This window comes from Lissotriton vulgaris, chromosome 2_1, assembly GCF_964263255.1.
Source record: "Lissotriton vulgaris chromosome 2_1, aLisVul1.2, whole genome shotgun sequence".
Classification (NCBI taxonomy): Eukaryota; Metazoa; Chordata; class Amphibia; order Caudata; family Salamandridae; genus Lissotriton; species Lissotriton vulgaris.
Window position 1 is genome coordinate 215,756,583 of NC_141687.1, and position 13,561 is coordinate 215,770,143.

The 13,561-nt window shown below is 45.4% G+C and overlaps 1 protein-coding gene across 2 annotated transcripts in view; it reads left to right on the top strand.

Moving 5' to 3' along the window:
* The window catches only part of SRRM3 (serine/arginine repetitive matrix 3), a 354,881-nt gene that overhangs the window by 308,865 nt on the left and 32,455 nt on the right, over nucleotides 1–13,561 (top strand). For both annotated transcript variants that reach the window (XM_086954780.1, XM_086954781.1), the window contains one exon: nucleotides 10,175–10,390. In XM_086954780.1, coding sequence (XP_086810906.1) covers nucleotides 10,175–10,390 — 216 coding nt within the window. The remainder of the gene's footprint in view (nucleotides 1–10,174; nucleotides 10,391–13,561) is intronic.

Below are 13,561 nucleotides of genomic sequence, written 5' to 3' on the forward strand. Positions count from 1 at the left end.
CTGTCTGGCTGCCCGCCCGGGCCTGGATTGCCCTGGGAGGGAGGGAGGGGGGGTGAGGGAGGAGGGAGGGGGGCTGCTGTGATGTGAACACACGGTGCCGCAGCGCGCGCGCCTGGAAGATCGTGGCAAATTACTTCAAAAAAGTTTTAATTATAAAATGTGCAAATTACGAGCACCGCAATCAAGCCTACGTAAGAGCCGCACCACCGGCTGGTGGTGCAACGGCTCTGGGTCTGACTGTGCTGTCTGGCTGCCCGCCCGGGCCTGGATTGCCCTGGGAGGGAGGGAGGGGGGCGAGGGAGGAGGGAGGGGGGCTGCTGTGATGTGAACACACGGTGCCGCAGCACGCGCGCCTGGAAGATCGTGGCAAATTACTTCAGAAAAGTTTTAATTGTAAAATGTGCAAATTACGAGCACCGCAATCAAGCCTACGTAAGAGCCGCACCACCGGCTGGTGGTGCAACGGCTCTGGGTCTGACTGTGCTGTCTGGCTGCCTGCCCGGGCCTGGATTGCCCTGGGAGGGAGGGAGGGAGGGGGGGCGAGGAGGAGGGAGGGGGGCTGCTGTGAAGTGAACACACGGTGCCGCAGCGGCGACGTACCCCCGGGGGGGTGAGAAGGTGCAGTGATTTGCCACATGCATTGAAGTGTGGGAAAGTGTGTGTCTGAGGCCTTCTACCCGAGTGGGCATGTGGGCAGACTATCTCGCTACTCTGCAGGGTCTGGAGTCAGCGCATGCTGCGATAGCAGGATGTGTTTTCAGTATCCTGCCAAGTTCCAACAGACTTGGGCCCCCAGGATATGCTGCCGCCAGCCGAGCTTGACTGTGCCCACTAACCTCAACACCAGGACATTTCAGGGCAGCCCTGGCCATCAGGCCGCCGCTTTGCTGACTCCCCCCCCTCCACACAAACTCCCCCCCTCCACACAGACTCCCCCCCCCAGACTCCCCCCTCCACACAAACTCCCCTCCACCCCTCCACACAGACTCCCCTCCCCCCCCACACAGACTCCCCTCCCCCCCACAAAGACTCCCCTCCCCCCCACAAAGACTCCCCCCCACACAGACTCCCCTCCCCCCCACACAGACTCCCCTCCCCCCCACAGACTGCCCTCCCCCCACACAGACTCCCCTCCCCCCCACACAGACTCCCCTCCCCCCACACAGACTCCCCTCCCCCCACACAGACTCCCCTCCCCCCCACACAGACTCCCCCCCCACGCACTCCCCTCCCCCCCACACAGACTCCCCTCCCCCCCACAGACTCCCCTCCCCTACACACACTCCCCTCCCCCACACACACTCCCCTCCCCCACACTCACTCCCCTCCCCCACACACACTCCCCTCCCCCCCCACACACACTCCCCTCCCCAACACACACACTTCCCTCCCCACACACACACTCCCCTCCCCCCACACACACTCCCCTCCCCCCACACACACACTCCCCTCCCCCCCACACACACTCCCCTCCCCCCACACACACTCCCTTCCCCCCCACACACACTCCCCTCCCCCCACACACACTCCCCTCCCCCCACACACACTCCCCTCCCCCCACACACACTCCCCTCCCGCCCACATACACTCCCCTCCCCCCACACACACTCCCCTCCCCCCACACTCACTCCCCTCCCCCCACACTCACTCCCCCACTCACACTCCCCCCCACACAGACTCCCTTCCCCCCCACACAGACTCCCCTCCCCCCCACACAGACTCCCCCCCCACACAGACTCCCCTCCCCCCCACACAGACTCCCCTCCCCCCACACAGACTCCCCTCCCCCTACACACACTCCCCTCCCCCTACACACACTCCCCTCCCCCACACACACACTCCCCTCCCCCACACAATCCCCCACACACACTCCCCTCCCCAACACACACACTCCCCTCCCCCACACACACTCCCCTCCCCCACACACACACTCCCCTCCCCCCACACACACACTCCCCTCCCCCCACACACACTCCCCTCCCCCCACACACACTCCCCTCCCCCCACACTCACTCCCCCACTCACACTCCCCCCACTCACACTCCCCCCCACTCACACTCCCCCCCACTCACACACCCCCTCACACAAATACCACCCCCCACCCACACACTTACACTGCACTCAAGCAAACATACTCTCCAAATACAACTCAGTGCCACATAATTACACTACACATAATTACACTGCACTCAAGGAAACATACACTCCTATTACCACTCAGTGCCACATAATTACACTCCACATAATTACACTGCACTCAAGGAAACATACACTCCTAATACCACTCAGTGCCACATAATTACACGCTAAATAATTACACTGCACTCAATGCAACATGCACTCCTAATACCACTCAGTGCCAGATAATTACACACCACACAATTACTCTACTAAATACAACATACACTCCACACAATACCACTCAGTGCCACATAATTATATTCTACATAATTACACTGCACTCAATGCAACATACACTCCAAATACCACTCAGTGCCACATAATTACACGCTAAATAATTACACTGCACTCAATGCAACATACACTCCTAATACTACTCAGTGCCACATAATTACACGCCACACAATTACACTCTACTGAATACAACATACACTCCACACAATACCACTCAGTGCCACATAATTATATTCTACATAATTACACTGCACTCAATGCAACATACACTCCAAATACCACTCATTGCCACATAATTACATGCTAAATATTTACACTGCACTCAATGCAAACTACACTCCTAATACCACTCAGTACCACATAATTACATGCTAAATAATTACACTGCACTCAATGCAACATACACTTCTAATACCACTCAGTGCCAGATAATTACACACCACACAATTACTCTACTAAATATAACATACACTACACACAATACCACTCAGTACCACATAATTATATTCTACATAATTACACTGCACTCAATGCAACATACACTCCTAATACTACTCAGTGCCACATAATTACACGCCACACAATTACACTCTACTGAATACAACATACACTCCACACAATACTACTCAGTGCCACATAATTATATTCTACATAATTACACTGCACTCAATGCAACATACACTCCAAATACCACTCATTGCCACATAATTACATGCTAAATAATTACACTGCACTCAATGCAACATACACTCCTAATACCACTCAGTGCCACATAATTACACACCACACAATTACACTCTACTGAATACTGTTCAGGTGTGGGTCACGCACTCCTCAGTGAGATTCGGGTAAGCAGGTTGTGGTGTGCATCAGAGATATCACCCCCTGACAAAGAAGGTGTGGGAATCCAATTCGTGGTTAGTGACACCTAGCGTAGATGTCAACTCCCTGAGCACAACCTTGGAGAAACAAACAGTGTTTCTATATCATATAATTCAAATGTCGCCAAAAAATTGAACCAAAATTGTTGAATTTATCTCATGTTTAATTCACATGAATTTCATCAATATCCATGAAGTTCCATAGTATATGTGTATCCAAAATCAATAAATGGTGATAGTATCCCAATGCATTTCGGACACATGGTCCTTCGTCAGGGGAATCCTAAACAAAATGAAAATGAGGCAATCTAAGTATAATTCACCGGGTAGCAAGTTTCAACAAATCAAATCATGTTCTAACAGTTATGTATATATTTTATCTGTGGTACTAATTAGTGGATATAGCGTGAGCCCAAAGACGTGTATTGAATGAAGTAAATCCCACTGTCCACACTCGTGCAAAACAGATCAAACAAGCGCAGCTTGCGGTATACATAAGGTGATAAACCAAATAAGTTCGCCAAAAAGAGAAGGATAAAGCGGTCACCTTGAACGGAAGATAGTCCCAGTAATAAAACAAACTAAGCGTTATAGCCAAGGGTTAAAAACACAAATACTAAAGTGTTGGCGTTTGCAAGGAAATGAAAGCGAGAAAGAAACGCGTCTGCAGCAGTCACCGTGAATGAAAGAACATCTCCGAGATAAAGACATCAGCGTGTGATAACCCAAGTAGAAGACGTAAATAATCAAGTGTGAGCACTTACGAGGAATTCAAAGCAGGATAGCGCGTCTAACCAGTGCGCTCTTCGCCTTGTGGTGTGTGCAACAAGCGTTCAATGTGTGCGGAAGTAGATAGAAAGCAAACGGTGTGCATGAAAAGAGGACTGTGTATGGGCGGCCATGCTGGAGTGGTGAAACGGAAAACCGAGGACAAATGCTGAAAATGAACTAATAGTTAGTTGGCAATGCGGAAAGTGAAAAACGGGAGGTGGAAATGCAAAAGATTGGAAATGAAGAAATTATAGTGATTGCAAGATGGTGTAACAATGAACAGATTCGACAGATCTATGCAACGAATAGTAGATATTGGGGGACAGAAAGTGTATGGAATTAGAAGAAAAGAAGATTAAAGTGATTGCAAGAAAGTGTACCAATAGACAGATAAAGAGCATCTATACATCTCATAACCATATAAACACAGTAGAAGAAGGAGATTACTATAGGTAACATTGAAATTCCATCCGATCATTGAGACCACTTGATTTACTTTGAGAACAACAACATCCTGAACCAGACACCTTGGATTGCACATGCCATGACATTCCTGCGTTACATAGACGATATCTTCGTCTTATGGCGAGGGGACTATAATTCCTTACACAAAGCAGTCACTGATCTCAACCTGATTAACAACCGCATTCAATTCACATCTGAAATGAGTCAACAATCAATCACCTTCCTAGATGTGAGAGTGACAAGGTCTCAAGACCACCTAGAGACTGATCTGTACAGAAAAACAACCGACAAAAACAACATTTTGTACTACAGTTCTTTTCACCAAAAACCATTGAAAAATCATCTGCCATTTTCGCAATTATTACGTGTGAAACCTATCACATCTGACACCACCAAATATGAGGAACAAGCCGCCAACATGTTGGAACGCTTTGCAAAGAGAGGATATCCACGACCCATCTTGGCTCATGCAAAAGAACGTTGTGATAGCATCACACGACAGGAAGCCCTAATCACTAAACCCAGGGACAACAAAAATAGACCGGTGGTCGTATCTAAATATTCTGAGTCGTCACGGGCATACAAAACTGCCATTTTGAAACATTGGCCCATTATCTGTCGAGAACAGGATTTCAATGGTATTTTCAGTGAGCAACCACTGTTTGCCTACAAAAGAGGCAACAACCTCAAGGAACTCATAAAGAAACCTAAACCTGCATCGATGATCAAATACAAAGGCAACCAACCTTGCCTTAACTGTCAAAATTGTAACAACATGATCAAAGGTCCGGTGATTAAACATCCTATGAAAGGAACTGACATCAAGTTGAAATTGAATGCCACTTGTGACACTGAGAATGTGGTATATATTGTGAAATGCCCCTGCGGGCTGATATATACTGGGAAAACTACACGCAAATTGAAACAGAGAATAAATGAACATAAGAGCAATATAAGGACTGTCAATATGAAATCCAACCTGGCCATACATTTCAAGGACAGCAGACACAACATCAGTCAGCTCAGGTTTGCTGCAGTGGAGGTGGTCAACAAGCGTGACGACAGAGACAATAACAATTTTTTACTACAGCGTGAAAACCATTGGATCAAATTCCTTCAATCAATGAAACCTTCTGGTCTCAATGATCGGATGGAATTTCAATGTTACCTATAGTAATCTCCTTCTTCTACTGTGTTTATATGGTTATGAGATGTATAGATGCTCTTTATCTGTCTATTGGTACACCTTCTTGCAATCACTTTAATCTTCTTTTCTTCTAATTCCATACACTTTCTGCCCCCCAATATCTACTATTCGTTGCATAGATCTGTCGAATCTGTTCATTGTTACACCATCTTGCAATCACTATAATTTCTTCATTTCCAATCTTTTGCATTTCCACCTCCCGTTTTTCACTTTCCGCATTGCCAACTAACTATTAGTTCATTTTCAGCATTTGTCCTTGGTTTTCCGTTTCACCACTCCAGCATGGCCGCCCATACACAGTCCTCTTTTCATGCACACCGTTTGCTTTCTATCTACTTCCGCACACATTGAACGCTTGTTGCACACACCACAAGGCAAAGAGCGCACTGGTTAGACGCGCTATCCTGCTTTGAATTCCTCGTAAGTGCTCACACTTGATTATTTACGTCTTCTACTTGGGTTATCACACGCTGATGTCTTTATCTCGGAGATGTTCTTTCATTCACGGTGACTGCTGCAGACGCGTTTCTTTCTCGCTTTCATTTCCTTGCAAACGCCAACACTTTAGTATTTGTGTTTTTAACCCTTGGCTATAACGCTTAGTTTGTTTTATTACTGGGACTATCTTCCGTTCAAGGTGACCGCTTTATCCTTCTCTTTTTGGCGAACTTATTTGGTTTATCACCTTATGTATACCGCAAGCTGCGCTTGTTTGATCTGTTTTGCACGAGTGTGGACAGTGGGATTTACTTCATTCAATACACGTCTTTGGGCTCACGCTATATCCACTAATTAGTACCACAGATAAAATATATACATAACTGTTAGAACATGATTTGATTTGTTGAAACTTGCTACCCGGTGAATTATACTTAGATTGCCTCATTTTCATTTTGTTTAGGATTTCCCTGACGAAGGACCATGTGTCCGAAATGCATTGGGATACTATCACCATTTATTGATTTTGGATACACATATACTATGGAACTTCATGGATATTGATGAAATTCATGTGAATTAAACATGAGATAAATTCAACAATTTTGGTTCAATTTTTTGGCGACATTTGAATTATATGATATAGAAACACTGTTTGTTTCTCCAAGGTTGTGCTCAGGGAGTTGACATCTACGCTAGGTGTCACTAACCACGAACTCTACTGAATACAACATACACTCAACATAATACCACTCAGTGCCACATAATTATATTCTACATAATTACACTGCACTCAATGCAACATACACTCCAAATACCACTCAGTGCCACATAATTACACGCTAAATAATTACACTGCACTCAATGCAACATACACTTCAAATACCACTCAGTGCCAGATAATTACATGCCACATAATTACGCTCTACGGAATACAACATACACTCAGTGCCACATAATTACACGCCACATACTTACACTCTTCTCAATGCAACGTAAATACACTCCACATAATACAACTCCGTGCCATATAATTACACACCTCATACTTACTCTACTCAATGCAACATAAATACACTCTATGTATCTATCGCCCTCACTATCGCCCTCCCACCCTCCCTCCCTCTATCTATCGCACTCACTCTATCTTACCACCACAGTATCACTCAGCACCACCACAGCATCACTCGTCGCCACCAAAACATCACTCTGCGCCACCACAGCATCAATCTGCGCAACCATTCAACAACTGGTTCAAATGTTCTCTCAATGTTTCAAGCTTGATTACAAATGTCACAAAAAGAATCTTCACAAACGTTATTTACAAAAGTTTAAGCTACTGTCATTATAAATTACAATAACTTTTATTTAAGTATTAATTATTAAATTGTTTGTAAAACTATTGCAATTTGTAATATTAATACATCTAAGTCACCTAAATAAAACACATATTGCGTTACAAATGCTATAGGTGTCACATTTACAAAAGTTAAAACTATTGGCATTGTAAATAACAAAGCTATTAAATTCGCGATTTTCAAAACCAACACATAAATAAAAAATGTGTCATTTACAATACCAATAGCTCAAACTTTCCTAATGCGAGACCTATTTCATTGCAAATGCTTGTTCTGATAAGCCACTGGTCCATTTTTGAGTTTATCGTGTCCACCTTATTGTTGATTGTCAAAATACTTTGTGCTAGCATGTGTATTAAACCGACCTGTATCTCTAATTTGTGAGATTGCCATGTGAGAGCCTTTACTGCTGCCAGTAGTGATGTGTTTATTGTGTTTAATCCCTTCGATGCTCATGACGAGCTCAGCTCGTCATGAGGCACAGTGGAGCTGTGCTGATGACGAGCTGAGCTCGTCATGAACTATGGGCTCTATAACAATTCAGCACCGGAGGAAAATATCCCTAGCAGCCAAGGTGTTAAGATAAGATCCGGGCTGTCTATTGAGTCTTGGGAGTCATTCTGTATTCCAGGATGTTGGCCAGGAGCTACTCCCATGGGTTCCTCTGTCATTATTTGCAATTTGTTGGCTGAACTTGCTTTTGATTTTAATAGCTCAGTTAAGGATGGATCTGGGGTGCAGAGGTCGACTAATTTTTGTGGTTGTTGTGCCCTTCCAACTTTGTTAACAGGTGTGGAGCAATTCTGTTCAATCCCCAGACCACAGAGATTTATAGAGCTTCCCAATGTTTCCCGGTGCTGATCATTTCTGTAATGGATGAGGGCCTCTATTTCGGTGACGTTCTTGTTGTAAATATGACCAAGTGATATTGGGCCCCATGATTTGATTAAAGCTTTGCCATCGTTTAAAGTTGATGAAATCTCGATGTTCCCGGTTTGCTCTGACTAGTGTTCTGCCTTGTTGTGATTTTTATTATGATCTTTGTATTTGCTGGTGATATTTAAGGTGTCATTACTGCTGTTTCTACTGTCTCTGCCAGTCTCTTCATCTCTATAATTATTGATTCACCCAGGCTGTCCTCTGCTGTTTGATTTGGGACCAAGGGGGAGACTTCTTCCAGAGTTACAGCCTCCTGGCTAAGACCGGGCTAATGGCGGCCTCCTTCCTATGTCCCGTACTGTGGATTTTGGATTCTGACTTCAACCTTGTGAAGTATTGATGTATTGGAAGGCTCCCTATTGAGGGATTACCCAAGTCTTGCTGGTTCTTCAGTCCTTTTGTTGTTTCCCCGTTGTTGCCGCACTCTTGTTTCCTTATTGCCAGATCCTGTGCTCCTCATTTTTCCTGAGGCTATCTTGATGGCTATCTTGGTGGTTGCCCTATTCCTAAATGCCGCAAATATCTTGCGTGAGATTTTCCAGTTGGTACGGAATGCTGAAGCCTGCAGCCTTACTCTATGTGCCCAGTCTTTGGCTCGCTCTCGTGATTTCTGCTGCTCTGTTTGGCTATGGCTGTGTCGAAATCCTATTAGGACTGGCATAAGCTGCCCCGGCTGTCCTAGCTGTCCTGCCTGGGGCATCGGTCTCATTGGATTCTAATTGGGTTCTGTTTGACAGAGGAGTATAGATGTGTTATTAGCGGGCACCGGTGATGAGTGGAGTTCTGTTGTTAATATTGGTATTGATGTTGACACTTGAACCTTGAAACTCAAGCTGTGATTGCTTGAGCTTTTACTCTTTGCTCTTAGCTCTTTACTCTTTGAGCTGATTGGAGGGGAAGTATTGGTGTCTAGGCCTTTTACTGCGCCTTTTTCAACGCCCCCCCTGGGCTCCTTAGATGAGCATTGGCCAGTTGTTTCAGCCACAATTTTTTTTTCTCCAGCTACTCCAAGAACTCTTTTCCAGGCACTCCAAATATGCGTCCTATTAACTGGGTCAGATTGTCAAGAGAGCCTAGCCCCCCCCCCAAGTCTGCCGGGGGGCTGTTGCTGGTGTTGTTTTTCTGGGGAGGATTGGTATGGCGCCCCTTCACCTTATGTTATCGCCGCCAGAGCGCCCTGCGTTCAGCTCCTGAGACCTGCTCCTGCCTCTTTCGCTGTTACTGTGCTGTGCTGCCGCCGCCCTGCTGCCCTGTAGACTGCAGGCTGTAGACCACAAGCTGCGGGGCCGTGAGGTGTCCAGTTGCAGAGAGAGCAGGGGCCCTTTACCCCAAAAGACAGGGCCGCCGGATGATGTGTTGGGGGGCGATAGAGCGGTGGGAGATGGCGTCCTCCGCCTCCTCGTGCTCACAGTGCTCTGGCTCTGGCGTCCGGCGGTTGTGAAAACCCAAAATGGAGTCCAAAACCTTCACACTGGCTTTTCTACATCTTTATAGCCCTGTGGCACCTTTTCCTGTATGTTATTAGTGTTTTTAAAAAGGTGGTCGTCCAAATTAAGATAAATGATCCATCTTCTCCTATGAATAAATGAATAGTTAGAAATGCTCCAAATGGTGACTACAACTATGTTCTATTGAGCCTAAACAGTACTCTCAGTGTGATATAAAGCTCATTCAGTAACACAATCAACCTGCTCCTGTAGGGTGAAAGGCCGGCATCATCGAGGAAAACCTAACAGCTGCTCTGAGTCTGCAGTAAAACATTCAAGGCACTTCTCGGAGAAGAAGAAGAGTGTGTCACGTAGTCCAGGACATCGAGGCAGCTCATGGAGCTCCAGCTGCTCCCGATCCCGGTCCCGGGATAAAAGGTCGGTGCGAAGCCGGTCACGATCATCTTCACAGAAAAAGAACACCAGCAGGTAAGAACCCAGCTTCTCCACAATATGCAGCTTTGTGATACATTGTCCTATGTTAGAGTGCCCGTAGTCTGTCTTTGGGCTTTGTAGTAGAGCTAAAGGAAACTATATTCCCTCACATTTCTGTAATCCTATACAAGTACAAGGAATAAAATAACACAAAGATACACTGCTTCTATGCAACTGGGCTTATTTGTACACAGATCTCCTGCATTGTCTCATGCTCATCCTTCTTTTCTTGTTTAATTCTTCCCAAATAACTACCATGATTATTCCAGAAAACCCATGTTCTCTGATGCTTCTATTTTTATCCCATTTCAGTTCTGATGGTCCATTCACCCACCCTTGGAACACATGAAATAAACTGACTATAGGAATATCATCGAATTCCCTCTTATTTCTTCCCTTCTGAGCAGAAATCCACTCTCAGTTTCCTTTGGGCCAACAGCACATCTGTCAACGTCTGAATTGAGGCTGCTGATACGATCATCTCTCTAGATGTTGACCTCCTGTTAATGACCGAAACCTGGCTCAGTGGTTCCACACAGACAAATTATAGAATTGCTTCTCCCACATGATTACCCTATTATTAAGAGTGATTGTTAAAGATCAGAGGTAGTGTTGTCATTACTCACAAAAAAATCATTCTTTTGTAAGCATCTGCAATGATCCTATTCTACCTTCTAGTGTCCAGAGCTGGAACTTAAATCTATCAATCCTACTGCAACCCATTTTAACCTAATCTCTCATTGCCCTAGTCAGAAACCTCGCCTTTGTTGGAAATTGTATGGCACATATCACTGCCTATCCGTCATTATCCTCCTATAACAATGACTGTGAGCATTGATCCATCTATTGTCCACTTTTTAGCCGCAATGCATCAAGGAGTCCCAGGAAGAGTACGATACGGAGTAGATGGCGAGCTTACCACACCCATAAAGATGGACTGTGGGGTTCGCCAGGGATGCGTACTCGCTCCATTCCTATTCGGTCTATATATAAATGACTTGGAAAGTCACCTCAGAATCGGAAATGTAGATGCACCCACAATAGGCTGTAGGTCTTTACCTGCTTTATTATACGCTGATGATTGTGTCCTAATGTCAAGAACCGGGGTGGGATTACAAAGACTTTTAACCAGTTTCAACGAATTTATGTGTGATCTTGGGTTAAAAACAAATGTTGCAAAATCGCATGTTATGGCAGTAGGTAAATCACCATCCAAAACCAAGACATTTTATATAAAGAATGAAATATTGTGTCAGGTGCCAATTTTTTCTTATTTAGGCATTCTTTTTAAATAAAAAAAATTCCTGTACCACCTAGTTCTCGCAAGGACTGGGGGCTTTAATAAAAGTGTGGAGGCCATTTTTTGATTTACAAAAAAATTAGGCTCTCGCCCCATAAAAGCAATCATACATATATATAAAGCACGAACATGTGCCACCACTCTATATGGCGCTGGAGTCTGGGGCTGCACAAACACTCTGGGCCTCCAGAGAGCTGAGAATATGATGTTAAAACGTGTGCTGATAGACACTACCTAAAAGTACCCCTGCAATTATGTGCCATAAGGACTGGGCGTAATACCATTGTCCTTTCGCATGCAATTAGCACCTCTGATGCTTTGGTGTAGCATCTGGGAAAAAGAGGAACCAGCCCTGAACCGTTATGTAATCTTGGACTGTTTGAAACTGAATTATGCAAAAAGAAATCCCTGGCTCTCTTATTTGCAAGAACAACTGGAGAAATTGGGATTGCAGGATTATTTTAATAGTTCTAGAAACATATCTGCAATTCCAAAAGACAAGCTTAAAAATGACTACCTATTATATCTGAATAATATAAGAGATAAGCAGGAGATGGTTAAAAAAAGGGTTGGAGGGCACTCATTGTTCAGTCTGTTTGCTCAACAATTCTTTGGAAAACATGCTGGGTGCAAGGAATGTACTGTGTGCTCTGCAGTTACGTGTTGAGGACAGATCCAGACCAGGAAAAGCGGACACAATGCTTCCCTGCGCTGAAGTGTTGAATTAAAGTGCAAGAATACTAAAAATAAGCACAACACTTCCCGCCTGCCCAACAACCTAAGGCTAAAGTGCAAAGTGCAGTTCCAGGAGGGACGTGCGGATATTAAGAATATGATGCCAAGCTTGATCAGATTTTCCAGCGCGTCTGGAAGTTCGGAGGATGGAAGCGTTGGAAATGTTAACAGAGAATTAGTTCATTTAGTTAGGATAGATTTTGGGCTAGCTTGGGGCTCTGTTTGTAGATGCTCAATTTTTGTATCGGCATTATATGCCTCATCAGGAGGTGCTGCCGCCGTCATGGCTTCCTCTTCACTCTGCCTCAGGGGGGAATAGTATTGATTTGTGCCGTGGTGGATTTTCTCCGGTAGACTTGGGGGTCGACTTGAAGTTCTGGACAGTACGTGCCTGTCTTTTGGATACTTGCCCCAATCTATAGTGTTGGGGGAGGGGCGGTTAGAGTTGAGGATAGCTTTAGTATTGTAATTGACCCATTGAGATCCTGCAGCTTGGACCAGCAACTGGACCTTTTTCTGCCTCAATAGTGGACAGCCTCCCTGAGGTGCCTTGCTGCCTACTGTTTTGATTGCAAGGGGTGTATTTGTGTTTGCAATTGCAATGGCTTGTTGCTCCTTGTTGGATGCAAGTCCTTGTCCACTCTCTTAAAGTAGGCCATAATCTCGCCCTCTTGTGTGCCGTTATTATTTGGGCTACGCCTAGCTTCTAGCCAGTTAAACTTAGTGCCCTGGGAACTGCTGCTGCCTTCCCTTTACCTTAGTCCTTATCACCTTGGTTATGTTTGCCAATTTCTGTGACCTCTTCTTGGCCATTACACGGAAGCCCCTTTGCATGAAGACTTTGCGGGAGAGTTTCCAAAACCCAGTGGGGAGAGCCCCTCCGTGACTGATGGACTTTGCTTTCTTTAAACACTGGGTTGTTTTGTTTGCTTTGCCTTCCTTTGACTGGACTGCGCAGCAGGTATAGGCGTAGGGTTTTAGTGAGATTTTCCTGGTACCTTGCAATGCGATCTTGTCCAGTTTGCTCTCAACTCCTGACTCCACTCTCCGGGCCCCCGGACTGAACTCTTCTTTGCCAGCCTCTGCTCATGTGTGCCATGAGATGCTTATGCATAGACAAGTTTTTTTTT